The 25,994-nt window shown below is 44.8% G+C and overlaps 1 protein-coding gene across 3 annotated transcripts in view; it reads right to left on the bottom strand.

Moving 5' to 3' along the window:
* inpp5f (inositol polyphosphate-5-phosphatase F) overlaps nt 1-25,994 on the bottom strand; it is a 236,849-nt gene that overhangs the window by 72,887 nt on the left and 137,968 nt on the right. For all 3 annotated transcript variants that reach the window (XM_078223332.1, XM_078223333.1, XM_078223334.1), the window contains 3 exons: nt 17,622-17,750; nt 6,754-6,921; nt 5,799-5,855 (listed from right to left, as the gene is read on the bottom strand). In XM_078223332.1, coding sequence (XP_078079458.1) covers nt 5,799-5,855; nt 6,754-6,921; nt 17,622-17,750 — 354 coding nt within the window. The remainder of the gene's footprint in view (nt 1-5,798; nt 5,856-6,753; nt 6,922-17,621; nt 17,751-25,994) is intronic.

Raw genomic sequence — 25,994 nt, 5'->3', positions numbered from 1 at the left:
TCTTTCTCCTCTTTCTTTGTGGTGTCAGCTGTAGCTCAGTTGGTAACACTCGTGCCTCCTGATCAGACCCACTCCAAGGGGCATGATGCAAAAACTGAAGTTGAAACTCCACAGGAGTGCTGAGAAGGGGTGTGGGATGGACAAATGCATCTTTTGGACAAGATGTTAAACCATCGGCGCTCAGATGGACGCAAAAGATCCCACAGCACAATCTCAAAAAGTTTAAAGTTTATTTAGTGTCACAAGTAGGCTTACATTAACACTGCAATGAAATTACTGTGAAAATCCCCTAGTCACCACATGCCAGCTCCTGTTCGGGTACACCGAGGGAGAATTTAGCATAGCCAATCCGCCTGACCAGTGCATCTTTCGGACTGTGGGAGGAAGCCAGAGCACCTGGAGGAAACCCACACAGACACGGGGAGAATGTGCAAACTCCACACAGACAGAGATCCAAGCCGGGAATTGAACCCAGGTCCCTGGCGCTAAGGCAGCAGTGGTAACCATGGTGCCACCATGCTGCCGAGGAGTGGGAAGTGATTCCCCAGTGTCCTGGCCAAGATTTATTTCTCAGTCAGCTGCACCATAACAGATGATCTGGTCATTACCACATGGCAATTGTGTGCAAATTGGTTAGAATCCTAGAATTCCTACGGCGCAGGAGGCCATTTGGCTCATCGAGCCAGCTCCAACAACAATCCCACGCAGACCCTATCCCCATAACCCTACATATTTACCCCGCTCATCCCCTGACATGAAGGGGCAATTTAGCATGGCCATTCAACCTAACCCACACATTGGGAGGGAACCAGAGCATCCGGACAAAACCCACACAGACACAGGGGAAAATGTGCAAACTCTACACAGAAAGTGACCCCAGGCTGGAATCGAACCCGGGTCCCTGGCGCTGTGAGGCAGCAATGCTAACCACTGTGCCACCGTGCCATGTTTCCCACATTACAAACAGTGACAACACTTCAAAACTGGTTATAAAGCATCAAGGTCCTGAGCTCATGAAAGGAGTTTCTCTTTCTGACACTTCATTATGCGACTGGCGGACTAAAGCAGGCGAAAGATGGATATTCTTCCACATGAAATTTCTTTTGCAAATATTTCCTATAAAAATCTGTCTTGTATCACTGAAAAACCAAGAGGTTATAGTGATGCAAAGCTAAAATGACAGAGCTGTTAAGCTATAAATCCATTACTGAATGTTACTATAGCAACACAGAACTCTGGTTAATGAAAGTAGCCCTGAACCTCTTGTAGAATTGTGACAAAACAAAGTTAATGGGAACAATTGCACAAAATCTTTAATTTAGCTGAAAAGGTTACCGCTGCAAGAACACAAGGGTACAAACAAACGGATTCTAATTGAATTCCACCCCAGCATGATACAACTCCAACCAAGCTGCTCTTTAAATTAACCAGTGGCGACTTTGATCATTGTCTGCAAGAAAATCAAATATTGCCGCCCACACCAGCCTTCTCAGCAAATCTGAGGGGAATCGATTCGGAAATGGGTGAGTGTTAAGGAACGAAAGAATTTCATCTCATTGGGATTAGATGATCAGATAATGTAGTCTATTTTTAAAAATTCTCTACTTATCAGAAAACACAAAAATTTGAAGCAAGTAGCAATATTTAATTCCAAAAGATTAAGGTTTGATTTGATAGGGGAGACGGTGGCCTCCTGGTATCATCACCAGACTATTAATCCAGAAATTCTGGCTCATGTTCTGGGGACCTGGGTGCAAATCCCTCCCCACGGCAGAAGGTGGAATTTGAATTCAATAAAATTACCTGGAATTAAGAACCTACTGATGACCCTGGAAATAATAGATCCATTGGTTGTTATTTTTTAAATTCTTTGGTCTCTGGACTGGTTCCTACAGATTGGAGGGTAGCTAATCTAAGCCCGCTATTCTAAAAGGGAGGTAGAGAAAACAGGGAACTATAGGCTAGTGAGCCTAATGTTGGTAGTGAAAGTTGCTAGAGTCCATTATCAAGGATTTCATAATGCAGCATATAATCAGACAAAGTCAACATGGATTTACAAAAGGGAAAGCATGCTTAACGAATCTATTGGAATTCTCAGAGTATCCACCACTCTCAATTCTCTGAGGATATAACGAGTGGAGTTGACTGAGGAGAACCAACGAGGTCTCACATAACAGACTCCTATATAAAGTTAAAGCACATGGGATTGCAGGTAACGTCTCCAGATGGATTGAAAGCTGGTTAGGAGATAGGAAGCAAAGAGTTGGCATAAATGGGTCTTTTTCTGATTGACAGTCAGTGACTAGTGGGGTTCTGCAGGGATCTGTGCCAAGACGCCAACTGTTCACATTATATATTAATGATTTGGAAGAGGGAATTGAATGTATTACCTCCAAATTTACAGATGATCCAAAGTTGGGTGGAAGGGTAAGCTGTGCGGAGGATGAAAGATGCTTGATTGGACAGGCTGAGTGTGTGGGCATATGGATGGCAGATGCAGTACAATGTGGATAAACGTGAGGCCATCCACTTTGGTAGCAATAACAGATTTTTGACTCTTGGGTGTAAATTGAGAGTGGTGGATATTCTGAGACCTTGGTGTTTTTTGTGCATCAGTCGCAAGCAGTAAAGACAAATGGTATGTTGGCCTTCCTAGCAAGAGGATTTGAGTATAGGGACAGTGATGTTTTGCTGCGATTGGATAGGGCATTGGCAAAGCCACACCTGTAGTATTGTGCGCCATTTTGATGTCCTTATCTGAGGATGGATGTCCTTGCTATAGAGGGAGTACAGTGAAGGTTTACCAGGCTGATTCCTGGGACAGCAGGTCTGTCACATGAGGAGAGACCAAGTCAATTAGGATCATATTCATTGGAGTTTAGAAGAGTGAGAGGAGATCTCATAGAAACTTATCAAATTCTAACAGGGTTAACTCAGAAAGCATGTTCCCAATGGTGTGGGAGTCCAGAACCAGGGGTCATAGTTTCAAGATAAGGGGTAAACCTTTTAGAACTGAGGAGCAACTTCTTCACCCAGAGAGTGAATGCGTGGAATTCGCTACCACAGAAAGTAGCTGAGGCCAAAACGTTGTCTGAATGCAAGAAGAAATTAGATATGACTCTTGGGGCTAAAGGGATCAAGGGATATGGCAGGAAGGAGGAAGAAAATCAGGATATTGAATTTGATGATCAGCCATGGTCAAAATGAATGGCGGAGCAGGCTCGAATGGCCGAATAGCCTACTCCTGCTTCTAGTTTCTCTAAAACCATTGTTGATTGTCATTAAAACGCACCTGGTTCACTAACGTCCGATAGGGAAGGCAATCTGCCACCCTTACCTGGTCTGGCTTACATGTGACTCCAGAGCCACAAAGTGACTGATTCTCAACTGCCCTCGGGCAACTAGCGATAGGCAGTGAATGCTGGTAACGTTCATAAGAACATAAGAAATAGGAGCAGGAGCCATCTAGCCTCTCGAGCCTGCCCCGCCATTCAATAAGATCATGGCTGATCTGAAGTGGATCAGTTCCACTTACCCGCCTGATCCCCATAAGCCCTAATTCCCTTACCGATCAGGAATCCATCTATCCGTGATTTAAACATATTCAATGAGATAGCCTCCACCACTTCAGTGGGCAGAGAATTCCAGAGATTCACCACCCTCAGAGAAGAAGTTCCTCCTCAACTCTGTCCTAAACTGACCCCCCTTTATTTTGAGGCTGTGCCCTCTAGTTCCCTTTCTAAGTGGAAAGAATCTCTCCATCTCTACTCTATCCAGCCCCTTCATTATCTTATAGGTCTCTATAAGATCCCCCCTCAGCCTTCTAAATTCCAACGAGTACAAACCCAATCTGCTCAGTCTCTCCTCATAATCAACACCCCTCATCTCTGGTTCATGTCCCATGAATGAATAAAAAAAAAATCAACATCTTCAAGATGTTAAGGTAGGGGAGAAACTATTTCTGTGGTTTGTGGAATCAAGAACGAGGAGGCATATTAGAGCTAGTACTTTGCAGTGTTAGACGTAGCTCAGTTGGTTGCACATTCCCTCCTGCTAAGGCCCACTCTGAGAAGCTCGAGCACAAAACTTGAAGCTGAAACTCTACAGCCGTACTAAGTGCTGCAGCGTCAGCGGTTCCATTTTTCCCATGGGATGTTAAATCACTGGCTCTTGGGTGAATGGAAGAGATCCCAGACCACACTCATTAGCAAGCACTTCAACAGGCCGGACTGGAAGAGGCCTAGAACTCCCTTCCACACATGACAATAGATCAACCATTAATTTTCAATCTGAGATTGGCAGATTTTTGCTAATAGGTTTTAAGGGATATAGAGTAAAATAAACCATGTGATGGAGTCTCAGGTCGAGGCAACTTGCTATTTTATTACCATATTCCACTGACAGGGATCAAACAACATTTGGTTCATGAATGAATGAATAGTGGGAGCAGTGTGTGCCATCTACAAGATGCACCACAGGAACTCACCAAGGTTCCTTAGGCAGCACCTTCCAAACCCACACCCACTACCACCTCGGAGAACAAGGGCAGAAGATGCCTGGGAACACCAGCACCTGAGAGGTTTTCCTCCAAATCACTTACCATCCTGACTTGGAAATATATTGCCATTCTTTGTGTCGCTGGTTCAAAATTCTTGAACTCCCTCCCTAGCAGTAGTTTGGGTGTGCTTTTATTAATTTGTGGGACATGGGAGTTGCTGGCTGGCCAGTATTTATTGCCCATCCCGAGATACCTTTGAGTTAGTGGAGGTGCCTTCTTGAATCGCTGCAGTCCATGTGCTGTGGGTTGACCCACAATGCCGTTAGGGAAGGAATTCCAGGATTTTGACCCAGTGACTGCGAAGGAACGGCGATATATTTCCAAGTCAGGAAGGTGAGTGGTTTGGAGGGGAACTTGTAGGTGGCGGTGTTCCCAGGTATCTGCTGCCCTCGTCCTTCTAGATGGAAGTGGTTGCGGATTTAGAAGGTGCTAAGCATCTTTGGTGAACTGCTGCAGTGCATCTTGTAGATAGCACATGCTGCTGCTACTGAGCATCTGTGGTGGACATGGTGCCAATTAAGCGGGCTGTTTTGTCCAGGATGGTGTCTAGCTTCTTGTGTTCTTGGAGCCGCACTCATCCAGGCAAGTGGGGAGTATTCATCACACTCCTGACTCGTGCCTTGTAGATGGTCGACAGGCTTTGGGGAGTCAGGTGGTGAGTTACTCGCCGCAGTATTCCCAGCCTCTGACCTGCTCTTGTAGCCAGTGTTTATGTGGCGAGTCCAGTTGAGTTTCTGGTCAATAGTAACCCCGAGGATGTTGACAATGGGTGATTCAGTGATGGTAACAACATAGAATGTCATGGGGTGGTTGTTAAGAGTGTCTCTTATTGGTGATGGTCATTGCCTGGCATTTGTGTGGCGCGAATGTTACTTGCCACTTGTCAGCCCAAGCCTGGATATTGTCCAGATCTTGTTGCACTTGAACATGGACTGCTTCAGTATCTGAGTCGTCGCGAATAGTGAACGTCCCACTCCTGACCTAATGATGGAAGGAAGGTCATTGGTGAAGCAGCTGAAGATGGGTGGACCTAGGACACGACCCTAAGGAACACCTACCTCTCAGCAAGTGCAGTGCTTCAAGGCGGCAGCTCATTACCACTTTAAGGATTACCAGGGTTGGAAATGCTGGCCTAGCCAGCAATGCCCACAATCCATAAAATGATTCTTTTAAAAAAAGGATAAGATACATACACAGCATGTAAACCAATGTTTTTCAGCTTAGCACTATAGCTACTTACATTTAACTTAATCAGGTCATTCATCATGTGCTTGTTCCAAAAAAATCTATCATCGACCTAGCAAAAGAGGAGACACATTATCAAGTAGCAGCACATTACTCTACTTATCAGCTATAGTTTATTAAACTTCATTTTGATAGCACATCCTCTCTTTTTCCAGTGTTCTGAACTGCAATGCTGCTAAGGAGTCTACAATTGAAGATAATTGGATCCAAGCTCCTCAGAGTAATTACAATGAAAGATATTCCAGTAAATCCAAGTTACTGGAACAAATGGAACAATCATCTGGATTTAAATGACACCATTAACTTCAGAAAGTACCGAAGGCACTTCACAGGTACTGTGAAAATAGATAGCAAGTTTGAGAGGTGCAATTAAGGTGGTGGGATCAGCAGGAGGGGGACACAGTAAGGGAGGTGGTATTCGGAATGCCAGAGCATGGGATGGCAGCTGAATCGGCAATGGCTGAAAAGGGCCTACAACTGGATGATGAAGCCAGAATGATTATGGAGTTGGCATGGCAGCGGACAAGAAAATCAAAACAAATCAACACTTGGGGGGGGTATAGCTATTTTGAAATACTTGCCTTTTATCCTCCTGACCCCACTTCAGCTAAAAAGGAGATAATACAAGTTGCAGGCAGGGATTGTTGCCAGTACTGTGGAAGGTGCTCAAAGTGGCAGGCAGTCAATTCCTCCCTTGTTGGCCTGCCTTCCTTTGACATGAACTACCTGACAGAACTGGCAGGAAGACTGGAGGAATGCCAAACAGCCTGGCAGCTTGTTAAAACGCAAGACATCTCCTCTCCTATGAATTACGAGGTGAACTAAATTTTTTTTAAATTGCTAGGAAATGTACAGGATAGCTGAGAAAGTAGATTGCAGTCGCAAACGATGGTTATATTCGATAATGACCCTCTCTATCTATGGGGAGCAGTTAGTGAAGAAAATCTTACCCTTTGCCATATCGATCCCCCTTTCTTCTCCGAGGCACTCAGCCTCTGCACGGAATTTGTCAGGTCATAGGTCAGGCTATAATAAAATGAATCCGAGTCCATAAACATCTTGATTAATTCCTCCAACAACCTTCGTTCCAAACGCTCCTTTTCCTTGTGTTCCTTGGCCTGCAAACACAAACCAGTTGACGTGAATAAGACAACAAAATGAGCAGCAAACATGTTGCCTGGATGTAAAACCTTGATGTGGAGATGCCGGCGTTGGACTGGGGTAAACACAGTAAGAAGTCTCACAACACCAGGTTAAAGTCCAACAGGTTTATTTGGACTTTAACCTGGTGTTGTGAGACTTCTTACTGTGTAAAACCTTGCACAGAGTCCCAGCCCTAGCCCTACCCCGTGCTGGGTGGGTTTCTGGCTCCGCGTTAGGAGTGACTTCCTGCTTGTGTTTCTGCTTCTCCTGTTCAGAGCACAAGTCCTGGATATGGATCAGTGTTCAGTTTATTATTCAAGAACTTCAACTGAAGGAACAAACAGGAGATGGTGTACAGACCTTGTAAAAGGTGACATACAGGATTTAGCTTATGGCATGGGGATGCAGAGCATTTTCTCTTGAGATGCAAGATCACATCTTTACGCACACAATTCCTACAATGCAGAAGCAGGCCATCTGTCCCATTGAGTCCGCACCAATTCTGACAGCATCGCACCCAGACCCTATCCATGTAACCCCATGTATTTACCCCACTAATCCCCCTAATCTTAACATCTTGGGACCGGGTAACTTAGTATGGCCAATCTAACCTGCACATCTTTGCACTGTGGGACGAAACTGGAGCATCCAGAGGAAACCCACGTAAACACGGGAAGAATGTGGAAACTCCACAGAGTCACCCAAAACCGGAATTGAACCGGGGTCCCTGGTGCTGAGAGAAAGACTGTCGCAACAAAGTGCAGTACAGTGATACAAAATGAGCAGGGGAGAGCAGCCCAGGCTACATCTGTGCCTGCATGTGAAGGCCTCTAATCAATATCTCCCTGCCCTCTACCCAGCCGATTCAATACACACTGTGGATCAAGATAACCCACTTATTTCACTTCAAGTCTTCCATCCGCTCCTACTAAAGAGTGAATCAAGTATACAGATACTTCAGACTTTGTAAAAGGCGGCATTCAGAATTTAGCGTACGAGTTACATGCTGGTTGGTACTTCTTCTAAATTGGCAAATTTAAATTGACTGAGATGTCTGGCTTCTTCCCAAGATTCGACCAATCTGTCAGACTTGTCTCTGTTGAATAATTAGCTTCCTTTCAGAACAAAACAGGAGTTGTGGCAGTTAATGTATCCATTCTGAACAAATCTGCCCTCAAAACATATTTGTGCAACACCTCTCTTTGGCTTTGCATCGTTGCCGATGATTCGCATGCACTGCTGAGCCGTTGTGACTGTCCAGATGGAAATGCAGTCCAATTTGAGCAAGGCCTAGTCAGCTGTAGGGGATGGGGCATCATTGCTCATCACACTCTGATGCTGAGGTTATGGCCACGTGCTCCTTCCTGCAACGCCACGCTTCTGTGACAATCTGAAGACAGTTCTTCACTTTTCTGTTCTCCATGTGGAGACTTTGGCACTAAGTGCCTCAGTCATGTTTGATTTGTCACATGTTAGTATACAGTGAAAAGTAATGTTTCTTGCGTGCTGTAGAGACAAAGCATACCGCAGAGAGAAGGAAAGCAGTGCAGAATGTAGTGTTACAGTCATAGCTAGGGTGTAGAGCAAGATCAACTTCATGCAAGGTAGGTCCATTCAGAAGTCAGTTGGCATGGGAGGTTAGTTAGGAAGGTTCAGTCGCTAGGTATACATGGGGAGGTAGTAAATTGGATAAGACACTGGCTCAATGGAAGAAGCCAGAGAGTGGTTGTGGAGGATTGCTTCTCTGAGTGGAGGCCTGTGACTAGTGGTGCGCCGCAGGGATCGGTGTTGGGTCCATTGTTGTTTGTCATCTATATCGATGATCTGGATGATAATGTGGTCAATTGGATCAGCAAATTTGCTGATGATACAAAGATTGGAGGTGTAGTGGACAGTGAGGAAGGTTTTCAAAGCTTGCAGAGGGATTTGGACCAACTAGAAAAATGGGCTGAAAAATGGCAAATGGAGTTTAACGTGGACAAGTGTGAGATATTGCACTTTGGAGGGACAAACCAAAGAAGAACGTACAGGGTAAATGGTAGGACTCTGAAGAGTGCAGTTGAACAGAGGGATCTGGGAATACAGGTACAGAATTCCCTAAAAGTGACGTCACAGGTGGATAGGGTCGTAAAGAGTGCCTTTGGTACATTGACCTTTATAAATCGGAGTATCGAGTATAAAAGTTGGAGTGTTATGGTAAGGTTATATAAGGCATTAGTGAGGCCGAATTTGGAGTATTGTGTACAGTTTTGGTCACCTAGTTACAGGAAGGATGTAAATAAGATTGAAAAAGTGCAGAGAAGGTTCACAAGGATGTTGCCGGGACTTGAGAAGCTGAGTTAGAGAGAGAGATTGAATAGGTTGGGACTTTATTCCCTGGAGCGTAGAAGATTGAGGGGAGATTTGATAGAGGTGTATAAGATTTTGATGGGTATAGATAGAGTGAATGCAAGCAGGCTTTTTCCACTGAGGCTAGGGGAGAAAAAAACCAGAGGGCATGGGTTAAGGGTGAAAGGAGAAAAGTTTAAAGGGAATATTAGGGGGGGCTTCTTCACGCAGAGAGTGGTGGGAGTGTGGAATGAGCTGCCGGATAAAGTGGTAAATGCGGGGTCACTTTTAACATTTAAGAAAAACTTGGACGGGTTCATGGATGAGAGGGGTGTGGAGGGATATGGTCCAAGTGCAGGTCAGTGGGACTAGGCATAAAATGATTCGGCACCGACAATAAGGGCCAAAAGGCCTGTTTCTGAGCTGTAATTTTCTATGGTTCTAAGAAACTGTTCATGTCAGTTGGTACATGCTCTCAGACTTTTGTATATCTTTTTCCTGATGGAAGGTGGTGGAAGAGAGAATGTCCGAGGTGCGTGGGGTCCTTGATTATGCTAGCTGCTGTTCTGATGCTAGCGGGAAGTGCAGGATGGGAGGCTGGCTTGAGTGATGGACTGGGCTTCATTCACAACCCTGTGCAGACTGTTCCCAGCTGTCAAAATCGACCTGGCATGACATGTTACACTTGCATGGATCCATGCAGCCTACTTTTGACATGTCCACTGGCACAATCAAGATCTCTGTACAATGCATCTCTTGATTGGCAACCATCATCCATTCTAATAACATGGCCTATCCATCATAGTCAACGTCACTTGAGCATTGCCATGACACACAGTAGGAAAAGTACAGTGCTTCTGCATTGGGGATTCGGAACTGCTAATAGATCCCAATGATCTTTCTCAAGCAACAAAGTTTTTTAAAAGTTTATTTAGTGTCACAAGCAGGCTTACATTAATACTGCAACCATATAACTGTGAAAATACTCTAGTCACTACACTCCGACGCCTGTTCGGGGATAGAGGATGAATTTTAGCATGGCCAATGCACCTAACTAGCATGTCTTTCGGACTATGGAAGGAAACCAGAGCACCTGGAGGAAACTCACACAGACACAGGGAGAATGTGCAAACATACGAAGTAAATTGCATAGCAAGAACCCCAGTATCTGGGATATTGCAGCAATTAAAATACGAAAAATAAGACAAGGTCTCTTTCTCTCTCTCTCAATAATAATTGGATGTGCATCAAAAATCCCACTGTCAATCATCTTACTGAAAAGTGCAAAATCCTGACAGTACCAGAAATTATCCAATGAATGTTCGTGCTTCGTCTGTGGATACAGAGGACACCACTTCCAAAATGGTGAGTAGTTTGCTATTAAATTCAGGAAAGGCAATGTGCCCTCCCAGAGGGTTAGATTAGATTCACCGCTTCTCAACGACAGCCCAGAATAGCTCCCCAGTATCATCTGGAAATAACGTTATCGCCACCAACCTGAATATATGAATACACTAAGAAAGCAGCACAAAAATACATATTTCAGGAGAATGTTTGATGGACTGTGTACGTTTAGTACAAGGTTAGCTCAGACTTCCAATAATAGATCACCAGCTTCTCCTGCCTTGTGCTCAACATCTCAGCTGAAGCCAAGTGTGGAAAATTACTGACTCAAAACCGCATCAACATCGTGTAACAGCGGATTGAAATGCATTCCCCATCACCTCCCTCCATGGCCCTGTCTCATCTCCTCCAGCCTCACAACCCTCATATCTGCACCCCTTGAATTCCGGCCTCCTCTGCATTGCCAGTTTTATTTGTTCCAACATTGGTGGCTGTGCCTTCAGTTCCCTCAGCTGTAAGCGCCGGAATGTCGTCTCTCCATTTCTCCACCGCTTTCCTCCTTTAAGCCAATCAAAATTGACCTCTTTCACCAAGCTTTTGGTCATCTGACCTAATATCTCCTTATGAGGCTTGATGTCTTAGATTGATAATGCTCCTGTGAAGTCCCTTGGGATGTTTTATGTTCAAGGTGCTATCGAAATATAGAATCATAGAAACCCTACAGTGCAGAAAGAGGCCATTCGGCCCATCGAGTCTGCACTGACCACAGTCCCACCCAGGCCCTATCCCCACATACCTACCCGCTAATCCTTCTGACCTACGCATCCCAGGACACTAAGGGGCAATTTAGCATGGCCCATTAACCTAATCCGCACATCTTTGGACTGTGGAAGGAAACCGGAGCACCCGGAGGAAACCCACGCAGACACAGAAAGAATGTGCAAACTCCACACAGACAGTGATCCAAGCCGGGAATAGAACCCAGGTCCCTGGAGCTGTGAAGCAGCAGTGCTAACCACTGTGCTACCGTGCCACCCTATAGTAACAGTCACACAATTAGATTTATAACACTTCAAGCATACACTCCCAATAAGCCTTGCATTAGAACTTGGATAAAGTGGTATCCAAAGGGCAGTTTATTTAGTGGCGAATTGAAGCATTGAAAAACTCACTCCCCTACCAGACTATCCGATGTCCATCAGTTCAGTTTGATTGCCCCGGAAGTCACTGCTGCATACAGAAATCAAAGGCCTTTTTTGCATGACTGGTCAAAATAAGAAATGAATGCTGAGAGCATCTTTATACACGGTGTTAGCAACAACAGCGAGATGTAATATCAACCTCCTTCTACTCTGCCTCTGTAATGGTTCTTGAACTCAAGATCATGATTTGTTCCTGACTCGGGAAGTTAAAATGTGTCGCTGACATTTTCATTGTGTCATTATCATTGCAGCAGTCAGAACTGTAGTTTACATCAAGTTATGCCCACTTGGTGCTGGTGAACTCTCACTATTAACCAGTTTTGCACTTCCCAAAACTTGTTTCACTTATGGCAATCAGCCAAGAAATTTTCTCCCATACTGGATGGGTTTCAAGTGACTTCCAGATAAAAACCTTAACTCACTGTCTCGCAACATCCGTGGGGTACTTTCCTGAACAATTTTCACTCATTCTCTTCTCTGACTTTTGCTCTTAACGCTTCGAGCCGCCTTTGCTTTTTTCAATTCCGAAATCAATTGTGAGCAGGCTTTTTAAAACAACAAGGGTATTATAAAAGAACCCATTGTCCTCACCAGGTGCCTACTTCCTCTACCAGCAGGAGTTTCCAGTTGATGATCTCATTTGAAATCAAGGCCGATTTTAACTTCCCTAATCCACCCTGGGTAAAGCCAGCATAAACCTGGAGCTGAACCTGGGACTTTCCTGATCTGCAAGGTTCTCAACTATTTCATAACTAGGAGGTTTTTCTGCCTTCAGGTGGAGAAAGTATAGCGTGAAACCCGTCTCTTCTCGCCAAGCTATTTCAGTATCTGCTTCACTGTACAAAAATGTATCCAGGTATCTCTTGGGCACAAAAAGGACAAAACCAATCTCACCAAAGTGTCACATATCAATAATCTGCCCATACATGCTCAGCTTGGGTTCCACCAGGACCACTCGGCTCCGGATCACATTTGGGGGGGGGGGTCAAATCATTTCAGACCCAGGACCTCACTGTAGCAGTTCCTCAGGGTAGTGTCCTACATATCTTCAGCTGCTTCATTAATGACCTTCCCTCCATCAAATGGTCAGAAGTGGGGATGTTCCCTGATGATTGTACAACACTCAGTTGCATTCATAATTCTTCAGATGCTGAAGTCCATGCCCACACGAAACAAGACCAAGACAGTTAGGTTTGGGTTGATCAGTGGCAAGTAGCATTCACACCATACAAGTGCCAGGCAATGACTATCTCCACAAAAGAGAGTCGAACCATCTCCCCATGACATTCAATTGCTGAATCCCCCACTAACACCCTGGGGGTTATATTTGACCAGAAGCTGAATAAATCCTGAAGTGCAGGTCAAAAACTGGGAATCCTGTGGCAAGTAACTCACCTCTCGATTCTCCAAAGCCTGCCCACCATCTACAAGGCAGAAATTAGGAGTGGGATGGAATACTCTCCACTTGCCTGGATGAGTGCAGCTCCAACAAAGCTTGGCACCATCCAGGATACAACCTACTTGATTGGCACCCCATTCATGCTCTCCATCACCCCAAAGTAGCAGCGGTGTGTACCGTACACAAGATACACTGCAGCAACTCAGCAGGGCCTTTTTGGCAGCACCTTGCAACCTCTAGATCAAGGACAGCAAGCACATGGAAACAGGACCATCTGAGAGTTTGCCTCAGTTACACATCTTGACATTGGAAATTCACCACTGATTTCAGTCACTTCATCAAACCCCCTCCCCAGCAGCATTGTGGGTGCATTGACACCACATGGCCCCCAGCAGGTCACCTTCTCAAGGACAAAACATGACATTATCCTCCCAGTCAACCTCACAAATGATACCACATCCCACTAACAGCTGTGGAGAAAGTAAACAAAAATGTAGATTCAGAAAGAATGTTCCCGAAGGTGAAGGAGTCCAGGACTAGGGGGTCATAGTTTAAGGATAAGGGGTAAACATTTTAGGACCGAGGTGAGGAGAAATTTCTTCATCCAGAGAGTGGAGTGTGGGGGAATGCCATGATTGAATGACACAGCAGACTTGATGGGCCGAGTGGCCTAATTCAGCTCCTATGTCTTATGGTCTTATGGAATTCACTACCACAGAAAGTAGTTGAGGCCTAAACATTGCATGATTTCAAAGAAGAAATTAGATATAGCTCTTGGGGCTAAAGGGATCAAAGGATATGCGGGGGTGGGAAGAAGGAGAGATCAGGATATTGAATATGATCAGCCATGATCAAAATGAATGATGGAGCAGGCTCGGAGGGCCGAATGGCCTACTCCTGCTTCTAGTTTCTATGTTTCTATTATTGGATTAAGCAGCACGTTAAGGATCAGTGTATGGAACAGGTAAGAATCACCATCCTTGGTCTATTTGTGCGTCACTGCCCAGGTTATCAGTGAATATAAACTGCTAATATCAACAACGTAAATGAGATTACACGTCTCAGAAAATGAATCAGTTAGGACAAAGGAAACAATACCATAAAGTAAATAGCATCCCCCATGAAACATTTGTGACTCATCACAAATACTGGCAAAATTTTGAGTACAGTTAGTCAATAAACAAGGGACCATAATTTGTATTGACATGCTTATTGTCTGGAGATAAAATGGGTTCAGGTCAAAGGAGGACATGAATGAGACTTTTATACCAGGTTACATGTTGAGGCAGCCACTCTCCACACTGACTCTCCCCTGCCCCCACTGCATTGCTAAACCCAGCTCCTTCACCCCAATCTTTGTCATTGATATACACCGACTCACCCGGATCTCTAAATCTGCAGGTGAAGAGAGTCAGATTGAGCTATGCAAGTAGCAGGAACCTGCTCCCAGGATTCAAATTAACACGTTAGCCTTCAGTGCGTACACGTACTACATTGTGCCAAGTGCGAACACCAGCTCTTTCCATCAACCAGGCTGGGACACGGGAGATCAATGCAAAGTGAGCCAATAAAACGCATTTTCTACCTGCTTGTGCTCGACAGTAAAAGGGAAAGGTAGTTAACAAGTTGACAGTGGGGTTTGATCAACCCATCCAAGAATGGTGGCGTCACCTCATTCCCTGTGACATTACAGAGAGAATAGTTACATCCGTGTGTGATCGTACCACAAAGACACCAACATGACCTTGGGATCTGCCAAAGGGTACAATGTCCTAACAGAGTGATGCAGCAGCATCAGACATCAAGGCACTGACTGCCAGCCTGATGTACAGGTCCCTGGCCAAAGGGGCTCCCAGCAGTGTGCAGTGACTGTCTCTTTCCATGCAGGTCAAATCACAGTTTCAAAGTAAAATCTACTTGTAAAGTTTAAGGTTATTAGTTTGGATGAGAAATATTTTCATTGCTTTGCACTTGGGGAGCAGTCAAGCGAATCGAAGCAGTTCATTCCATAGCCAGAGCTCATATCCATAAATTTGCATCACAAACCTCTGCTGCTTGCCCAAGGCTCCTTTGCTTTGTCTAAGAATAGAGTGCTGCAGCTTCCTTGCAAACCCTCAGCCAGCACATGCACAATAATGATCCAGTCACTGTACTTTACCCATGCCTGTGGAACTGTGCATCACTCGGATTAAGGTGGGGGGGGGTGTGTGTGTGGGGGGGGGGGGGGGGGGGGGGAGGAGAGTGTGTGCGTGTGGGAACTCGCATTTGAACAAGGAGCACCGGATGTCTCACTTTACAGACGAATGCAGAGGATTAGTCAGTGTTGTCGAGTAGAAAAGGCAGCAGCCATTTTGTGCACAGCAAGTTCCCACAAAACAGGAATGTGATGATGAAAGATAACCTATTTTTTGAAATATGGATTGAGAGATACTTATTGGCCAGGACATCAGGAATAAGGCCTTTGCTCTTCTCCAAAACAGTGTCACAGAAACTTGTACATCCACCCAAGCAGGCAGATGGGAGTCTCGGTCTAACATTTCATCCAACGGGGGCGGCACGGTGGCACAGTACTTAGCACTGTTGCCTCTCAACACCTGGGACCCAGGTTCAATTCCGGCCTTGGATCACTGTCTGTGTGGAGTTTACACATTCTATGGCTGCATGGGTTTCCTCCGGGTGCTCTGGTTTCCTCCCACAGTCCAAAGCTGGATTGGCCATGATAAATTGCTCCTTAGTGTCCCAAGATGTATAGGTTAGGATGATTAGCAGGGTAAACACATAGGGTTATGGGAAAGGGCCTGGGTGGGATGCTCTGTCGGGGAGTCAGCGCAGACACGATAGAGCCTCCTTCTGTACTGCTGGGATTGTACAATTCTATGATTAACACTCCCTCGGTTAAGTGTCAGCTTTGATATTTATGCTCAAGCCCTGGATTAGAACTTGAATCAGCAATGAGTATGCAACCGACTGAGTCACAGCTGACAACTTGTAAAAGACATGGAATTTCCAAACCTCTCTTTATTTAAACCTTATTTTCAATGAGCTCCAGTTTCTTCAAAACATGAATGCCCTTTTCATGCGGAATTAAAATATTTCACACAACATTGTATTCGTAGCCACTTTTAAAGAGGCCCTATTTTTAAAGCCATCATCTACAACCGCTGATTCCTGGGTTCAGGTGAAGGGAGGTTAAAACACTGCAGGGGTTCTGTTAATGAATGCTCACCAACTGGCTTTGCAGAAACGCCTTGGCCATTTTTTAATTAGCACTCAGCACCATGAGTGTCTCAAAGCTAGCAACAGAGCAACATAGTCGGTCAATGGCCAGGAAGATCAATTGCTCCTGCGATCTCATTATTTTAAAAAATGGCTGTAACGAGCTCAGGGTATGGATGCTCCCATTTTTTGCCCTGTCCCTGCAGGGAGCCATCAGTCTCTGCTCAGCTTCTCCCTCTGACAGCAGAGGCAAGCTCAGCAATTCACATGACAAGTGGAAGCACCAGTCACCGTTTAAAATAGATCGACCAAGACTGATCCCAAATGCACTCCCTGTGCTCCTGGCCTCAAATTCATCCCTGCAATACCAGTGCCTGGCTCCACTGCCGAATGGAATCAATCCTACAGGGTTCTGACTGTCACCCGCAAAAGCGATCAAGCACAAATTAAAACACCTCCTTTACTAACAGCTACAACTTTAATGCAAATAAACTCTTTTCCTCAATATCTAAACTCAGCCATTAAATCCATGAAGGGAACATAAACTAAGATGTTCTGCCAGTAAGAAATAACTGTCAATTTGTACTGTTTTATCTTTTGCTTCACGAATCTGCCTGACTTGACAAATGCCATGGATAAGTGATGGTTATATCCACCAAGAGGTAATATCATCCATAGAATCCCTACAGTGCAGGAGGCCGCCATTCAGCCCATCAAGTCTGCACTGACTCTCTGACAGAGTATCTTACCCAGGATCTCCATCCTATTCCTGCAACGCCCTGCATTGACCATGACCAATGCACCTAACCTGCACGTCTTTAGATTGTGGGAGTAAACCCACACAAACACAGGGGAGAATGTGCAAACTCCACGCTGACAGTCACCTGAGGCTGGAATTGAAATCCGGGTCCGGAACTGAACCCGGGTCCCTGGCACAGTGAGGCACCACTGTGCTGCCCATTAACAAACCTATCACAAGACCAAAGAGACCAGTTTGAAAATTAACTCAAACTTATCGCTAAGTACTGATTAATATTCAGACAAGGCCTCATTGGTTCCAGACCCACAGTTTCCTAACCGAGATATCCTGTCACTCACTGTGCTAAGAGTCCCTGTAATGAATTTTAAGAACCGCAATGAGGCAAACTAATGCATTGAAAAGCTTCAGAGAGACACAAACACTCACCTTCTTCTTGATTGGAGCAGCCACATTGCATTTAATCTGACTCAATGTCTTGAGCAAAAACTTGGAGTCATCTGGAGACTGGGTAATCTTCTCAGTCTTGTTTATTCCAAAATGATGCTTCTTGCAGAGCTAAAGAAAATGGAGGGGAAAAGTTAATCAATCATCTTTGTTCTTTCTGACACTTTGAGGCTCTTGTGCATCAGTCTAATCTGACACCTCATCAGAACACTACCACTTCAATCTTTCGCGCTGCAGTGATTAGGTACGGCCCTGAAAACAAACACCCCAGGCAAAGAGCTCTCTCATTTCTTCCATTCTGGTTCCAATAAGTCTGAAAGTGACAACGCTGAAACGTAACAATCTAAAATCCAAAGCCCGACCTGTAATGTCCAATCTCAGCACAATTCATTCAGCCACAACCGTTTGAATCAACCTCGAATATCATAATGCAAATATGTATCCAGTGAAAATGCATCCGAATTAATTCCTCCAAAGCTTTGAACAATGCGATAGCCTTGTGGTATTAAAATTTGTATCACAAGTAGACTTCCATTAACACTGCAATAAAGTTACTGTGAAATCCTCTGGTCACCACACTCCGGCACCTGTTCGGGTATACCGAGGGAGAATTTAGCACAGCCAATGCACCTAGCCAGCACGTCTTAGGACTGTGGGAGGAAACCGGAGCACATGGAAACCCATGCAGACACAGGGAGAACATGCAAACTCCACACAGACAGTGACCCACGCTGGGAATCGAACCCGGGTCCCTGACACTGAGGCAATAGTGCTAACCACCGTGCTGCTAGAATAATCTAGAAACTCAGTTAAATGTTCTGGGGACCTGGGTTCGAATCCCGCCACAGCAGATGGTGGTATGAGTTCAATATTTTAAAAATCTGGAACTAAGAATCTATTGATGACCATGAAACCATTGTAGATTGTCGGAAAAAACCATCTGGTTCACTAATGTCCCTTAGAGAAGGAAATCCTTACCTGGCCTGGCTTACACGTGACTCCAGAGCCACAGCAATGTGGTTGACTCAACTGCCCTCGGACAAATAGGGATGGGCAGTAAATGCTGGCCAGCCAGCGACACCCATGTCCCATGAATGAATAAAAAAGTTAATATTTGCAAATTCGCTGCCAGTTTGAATAAATAAAAGCAAATTGAATCTTTAATTTCAACCTCCCCACTCCCAGCCTTTGCACATGGGCCAATAACATGGGTTACTTGGGCCTGATCCCAATATCGAAGACAACTTTAGTGCCTTTTATTTGTTTTTTTGAACAATTTAGGCAAGAGGCCTATGCTTAATGAGAAACTCCAACTCCAGCCCAGAAGATGATAGTTACAAGCTTAAGTAAATGAAGCAAATCTTGAATATCATCTATGACTAACATTTTTTCAGTATTGCAGTCCTATTTATACAGGAGCTCACAAGATGCTAGAGGAACAAGGTAATGAATCACTGAAATTATGGGACCACAGTCTAAGCACTGAGCAGATACCTGGCCTGTAACCAACACACAGACTGAGGCGCCCATCCAGGTAGGAGGGTTACCTTTGCTCTCAGCCTGCAGTGCCAAAATTCACCAAGCAGTTCACTTGTTCAATCCTGTCAAATAGCGATGCTTTGTTCCTCCCTTCCCTACCTCCATCAATATGTGATGAGGTGGAGGCAGCAAAAAGGCTGGAACTCTGCCATCTCAGCATTGGTGCGGGCAAGGGTCCATAATGGAAATCTCCGTTGACCTCGGGCAAGAATTTCCGGTCTCGCTCAAGCAAGACCATAAAATCCTGCCCACAGGATCTGTTCAATCAGGTTTTTATTTGTTGATGGGATTTGGTGTAATGGTTAGGCCAGCATATATTGCCGTGAACTTGTTAGGCCATTTCAGAGGGCATTTTCAGGGTCAACCACATTGCTGAGAATCTGGAGTCACATATAGGCCGGACCAGGTAAAGACGGCCGATTTCCTTCCCTAAAGAACATTAGTGAACCAGATGGGTTTTTAATGACAATCGGCAGTGGTCATCATTAGACTTAATACCAGATTTTTATTGAAGTCAAATTTCACCATCTGCCATGGTGGGATTCGAACCTAGGTACCCAGAGCATTACTCTGGGTCTCTGGATTACTGGTCCAGTGACAATACCACTGCGCCACTGTCTCCCCATTATTGTTATTGATGGGATGTGTAACTACTTGACCAAACAGAATCATAGAATCCTACAGTGCAGAAAGAGGCCATTCGGCCCATCGAGTCTGCACCAACCACAATCCCACCCAGGCCCTATCCCCATATCCCTACATATTTACCCACTAATCTCTCTAACCTATGCATCCTGGGACACTAAGGGCAATTTAGAATGGCCAATCAACCTAGCCTGCACATCTTTGGACTTTGGGAGGAACCTCACAACACCAGGTTAAAGTCCAACAGGTTTATTTGGTAGCAAATACCATAAGCTTTCGGAGCTTGCTGCTCCTTCGTCAGATGGAGTGGTCTCTGTTCTCCAACAGTGCACAGACACAGAAATCAAGTTACAGAATACTAATTAGTATTCTGTAACTTGATTTCTGTGTCTGTGCACTGTTGGAGAACAGAGACCACTCCATCTGACGAAGGAGCAGCAAGCTCCGAAAGCTTATGGTATTTGCTACCAAATAAACCTGTTGGATTTTAACCTGGTGTTGTGAGACTTCTTACTGTGCTTACCCCAATCCAACGCCGGCATCTCCACACTTTGGGAGGAAACCAGAGCACCCGGAGGAAACCCACGCAGACACAGGGAGAATGTGCAACTCCACACAGACAGTGACCCGAGCCGGGATTCAAACCCAAGTCCCTGGAGCTGTGAAGCAGCAGTACTAACCACTGTGCTACCATGCCGCCCCAAGTCTGCTTAGTTACTGCAGTTTCTAGATTGCGAAGAAGATAGCCAGAGCTTCAACTGTGCACCAAGATAAAAGCAAAATACTGCGGATGGGCTCTGACGAAGGGTCATCCAGACTCGAAGCTCTATTCTCTCCACAGATGCTGTCAGACCTGCTGTGTTTTTGCTTCAATGGTGCAATTAGGCAGACTCTTACAACAATAGCACAGGACCTGTGAAGGTGCCCCGTGTGGTAGAAATGGAAATCGCATGCTGGTACTGATACCTGGTTGAATGAAATACAAATTCCACCATTGCCAACCTCCTTGCCCCACACACTTGAAATGCCAAACCACTCATCAAGAAACAGTGAAGGTCCCTTCTTCACCCAAGCATCTGCATCAGAATAACATTTCCATTTCTATTGAATACTGCATTGGGCTGTAGTGCAGTCTACTTGTTAGCCATGATTTTTATTAAAATCACCATTGGAATCTGGGAACCATGGGCCAGGCTGGCATCTTACTGTCCATTGCTAATTTTCCTGACAATGGGATGGTTGGCAAGGTCACTGCAGCGTCAGCCATGCGAGTGTGTGACACACATCACAGGCAAGACTGAGTAAAGATGGCAGATTTTGTTTCCCCCAAGGACATTGGTGAACCAGTTACGTTTTGTCCAACAATTTGATATCTTCAGGGTCACTTTCACTCTTCAGCTTTAGTTTCCAGATTTTCCTTTGAATGGAACACCAATTAGCATAGCGAGATTCAAACTCTCACCCTCTGGAGTATTAATCTTGTGAATCATTCATGACTCTACTGTATCCCCTAGGAACATGTGATAGGACATTGGCTATATATTTTCCACCCTCTTACATCTAGCTATTAATTTTTTTTTTAAGTGTTCACATCAGGACTAAAGTTAACCTCTATCAAAAATGTTTTTCAGTATAAAATGGAGCAGTGCCAATCGTTGGCTTTTGGCCATTTCAAATAAGTTATGTACAACCCCACCCTCAGCACAAACAGCTCCAACTGACTACACTGTTAATAACTTTGAACCTTGGTTCCTAACGTTATATTCATATCGAAATGAGATAACTGAACTCATACATGTTGTCAGATACATAGCACTCCCGTGATGACTCATTAGACAGAAAACATACCGCTGCTGTCAGGAAAAGTTGTCACTTGCCTGAGGACGTGAGATATACTTGGGGTGAAATGAGAGTTAAAATGAAGTGTAGAGAGGTTGTAGAATCTGAAGAACAAGACCATTTTTAGAGCATGTTTTATTGGATGCAAGGGTGCAATGTTCAATTATTTTTAAATGCCTTCGGGAAGGTGAACAGTTAGATAATCTTAGCTGAAGCACCGACAATCCTGGGTGGATTTGACACTTAGAATAATTCAGAACTTTTTTCTCATCTCTCATCAGCTGCAAGTTCCCAACGTCTTTATTAACCTAGGTGGTGGCAAGAGTTTCCCCCCCACCCCCCAGTTTTCTCCATGAAGACTGTAAGCTGACCAGGTGCTGGACTTCTGACCACAGTCAACTAACACTCCGTGAGAGATAGTTTGGTAACTTGCTGCTTCACAACAGAGAACATTACAAAATACAAATGAGATACCTAGATGCTTTTGAGTTAATGTGTCACCAACAAACTACTTTAGCACATTTAATTGTCTTGTTGCTTCATCATGTTTCATACAGTTCACTACTATTCAAACTCATCCCAGCAAATATTCTTATTGAAGTTTAATCTGATTTGCAGATGTTTGAGGCCAAGGGATTCAAGGGACATCTCCAGGCAACAAACCGTTCAAATCACACATTTCCGTGTGTGTGGAATCATCAAGCAGGACCAGATTAAATTCATTAAAGGAGTGATCTTAGAGCATTTTTAAGAAATGAGCAATTACACAATGTAGTGTGTGGATTTTCAGAAGACATTTTAACAAGTGTCCCATAGGAGGCTTGCTGTATCATGTTTATGGTGCAAGAGGAGTTGTGTCAGTGGAGTTTGGATATTCTCCCTGTGCCTGCGTGGGTTTCCTCTGGGTGCTCTAGTTTCCTCCTGCAGTCCAAAGATGTACAGATTAAGTGGACTGGCCATGCTAAATTGCCCTTTCGTATCAGGGGGACTAGTTAGGGGAAATGCATGGGTTTATGGGGATAGGGCCTGGGTGGGATTGTGGTTGGCGAAGACTCAATGGGCCAAATGGTCGCCTTCTGCACTGTAGGATTCTATAATGGACAAAAAATCTGGCTGACAAAGGGTTAGTGCTGGTGTGTAGTTGCTTGGATTGGAGGAAAATTCAAAACTATGTAGCCCAGCAATTCGTGCTGCTCCACTTAGAAAAATAAATCTTTTTAAAAAATTTATTTAACATGATAGAAGCATCACTGGCAAGGCCAGTATTTGTTGCCCATCCCTAACTGTTGAGGTGGTGGTGGAGCAGCCTTCTTAAACCACTGCAGTCCCTGTGGTGTAGCTGCATCTACAGTGCTCTTATGGAGGGGGTTCAAGAGTTTTGACCCAGCAACAGTGAAGGAAGGGCAACATAGTTCCAAGTAAAGATGGTGTGGGGCTTGTGGGGAACTTGCAGGTGGTGGCGTTCCCATATGCCTGCTGGCCTTGCCCTTCTCGGATGGGTTTGAAAAGGTGCTTAGCAAGTTGTTGCAGTGTATCTTGTTAACGGTACACACTGCTGCCAGTATGTTGGAGAGGGTGAACGTTTAAGGTAGTGGATGGGGGTCACTGATCAAGCATGCTGTTATCTCCTGGATGGTCTGGAGCTTCTTTAATGTTGTTGGGAGCTGCACTCATCCAGGCGAGCAGAAACTATCCATCACACTCCTAGCCCGTACCTCACAGATAGTGATAAAGCTTTGAGGAGGCAGGTAGTGAGTGACTACAAAATTCCCAGCATCTGACCTCTTGCAGCCGCAGTATTAATATAGTCGATCCATTTAAGCTTTCAGTCACCCAAGATGCAAATGGTTGGGGATTGAATGGTCGGATCACCATTTCAATGTGAAGGGGAGTTGGTTAGAATCTCTCTTGTTGGAGATGGTCATTGCCTAGCATTTGTGCAGCATGGAGGTTACTTGCCACAAATCATCCCAGGCCTCAATGTTGTCCAGATCTTGCTTCAGACATTAACTGCTTCAGTTTCTAAGGAGTCACAAATGATCCTGAACACGGCAATCATCAGCAAACAGTTCTGACCCAATGATATCATAGAAGAATCAGAATCCCTATAGTGCAGGAGGCAGCCATTTGGTCCATTGTGTCTGCAGCGACAACAATCCCACCCAGGCCCTGTCCCCGTAACCCACACATTTACCCCTGACACAAAGGGACAATTTCGCACGGCCAATCAACCTAACCCGCACATCTTTGGACTGTCGGAGGAAGCCGGAGCATCTGAAAGAAACCCACGTAGACACAGGGAGAACGTGCAATCTCCACATAGACAATGACCCAAGGCTGGAATCAACGTTGTGAGGTAGCACTGCTGACCACTGTGCAGCCCTGGGAGAGAAAAATGGAGATGGAGAGAAGCAACTGAGAATGTTAGGGCCTGGGACACTTTCCTGAGAAGCTTCCGCAGTGATGTCTTGGAGCGGAAATGATCGACCTCCGACAACTAAAATCATCTTTCTTTGGGGTTAGGTACGACTCCAACCAGTGGACGATTTGCCTGCTTTTCGTGACAGGATTTGCATTGACACGCTGTGGAAAATTGCCAGATACCAATGTTGTAGTTGTACTGAAATAGCTTGATAAGCAAAGCACACAATATTGGAATTTGTGACTGACCTCAAAAAATAGGTGATTTGACAAACTGCAGAAATAAGATAGGTTAGCAGGCAGGTTAGTGGAACTGGAGGAGGGTGTGAGCGATAATACAATTGTATTACATGCACAGTGGTTAGCACTGCTGCTTCTCAGCTCCAGGCACCTGGGTTCGATTCCCGACTTGGGTCAGTGTGTGAAGTTTGCACATTCTCCCTGTGTCTGCGTGGGTTTCCTCCGGGTGTTCTGGTTTCCTCCCACACTCCAAAGATGTGCTGGTGAGGTGAATTGGCCATGTTAAATTAACCCTCAGTGTCCCGGGATGTGATAAGTTAGAGGGATTAGCAAGGTAACCAAGCGGGGATAGGGCCTGGGTAGGATTGTTGTTGGTGCAGACTCGATGGGCTATGAATCTGCATGGGGAAAACTAGAAATGAGCACCTAACCTCAAATGGTAAGGAACACAGACCTTGGGCGCAAATACAAAATTCTGAAGGTGAAATTAATTGAACCATAAAGAAGAAAATTTAGATTTAGTAAATGGAGTATAGGAGCAGAGATTAAATAGGTACAAGGAAATGGTTAGGCCACAAGGCACTGTCATTTTGGGGCCTTCATTATAGAAAGGATATTAAATCCATCAAGGGCATCCAATAAAGATGCAGAAGGACAGTTCCTCTTAAGGTTCAGGTATCTCGAGTGAGAGGTATCCTGTTTTCTCTCGGACCGAGGTTGAGTTCAGATACATGGGCTTTGTTTTACCTGCATTCTGAGGCTGTGTAGCTCGGATGCATTTTGGTTCAAACAGCAGGAACTATGCTGTAAATAGAACTCAATTTGATATCATGCAAGAGCAAGCAGGGGACTTAAGGACACGGATTCAGAGCATTAAAAAAAAACAGTCCTCAGGCTGACAAATCTGATTTAACAGATGCTAATGGAATTCTAAGCTTTACCACAAGCAATCTGGATCTTAAAAGTCACAAGATGACAATGGGCCAGTATAAAATCTTAACCAGGCCTCAATGAATGTACAGGGTGCAGTACTGGACTCTACATTACAGAAATGATATCAAGGGCTGAGGGGACAACAAAAATTCAAAATGACACTGCCTGTATGGGGAAATGCAAGTACAAATGTGAATAATTGAGTTTTTTTTCCTCCTGAACAACAGGCCAATATGACAGATTTTAAAATTGTGGAAAGTTGGGACAAGGTAGATTGAAGCAAAATTGATGCCCATTGGACAGGATTGAACAGATTAGAATGGAGGACAAGAGAGACACCCCAATGGCAAGGATGCGGCATTCACTTCGAGGATCAGTGGTTCAAGCAGAATCTGTGTTGAGATTCAAGGTTAGATCAGTTAGATGGATGAAGGGAAAAGGGAATATTGGGAAAGGTTGGGTAAACATGATTTGCTAGTATGGAGTATAATGGTTATCAAAGGTGACGTAGAGCCAAATTGACAGCCAAGTTCCGCATACAAGAGCGGCCTCAACCAGGATCTTAGGTTCATGTCATACTACATGTCCTGGTACCCCCGTGCCGACACTATAGTTAAGAAAGCCCACCAGCTTTCTCAGAAGACTAAGGAAATTTGGCATGTCAGCCACAAATCTTACCAACTTCTACAGATGCACCATAGAAAGCATTCTTTCTGATTATATCACAGCTTAATAAGG

The sequence above is a fragment of the Mustelus asterias genome, chromosome 11 (genome assembly GCF_964213995.1).
Source record: "Mustelus asterias chromosome 11, sMusAst1.hap1.1, whole genome shotgun sequence".
In the NCBI taxonomy this organism is placed as follows: domain Eukaryota; kingdom Metazoa; phylum Chordata; class Chondrichthyes; order Carcharhiniformes; family Triakidae; genus Mustelus; species Mustelus asterias.
The sequence above is the reverse complement of the archived record's forward strand: the minus strand, read 5'-3'. Positions and strand labels throughout refer to the sequence as shown.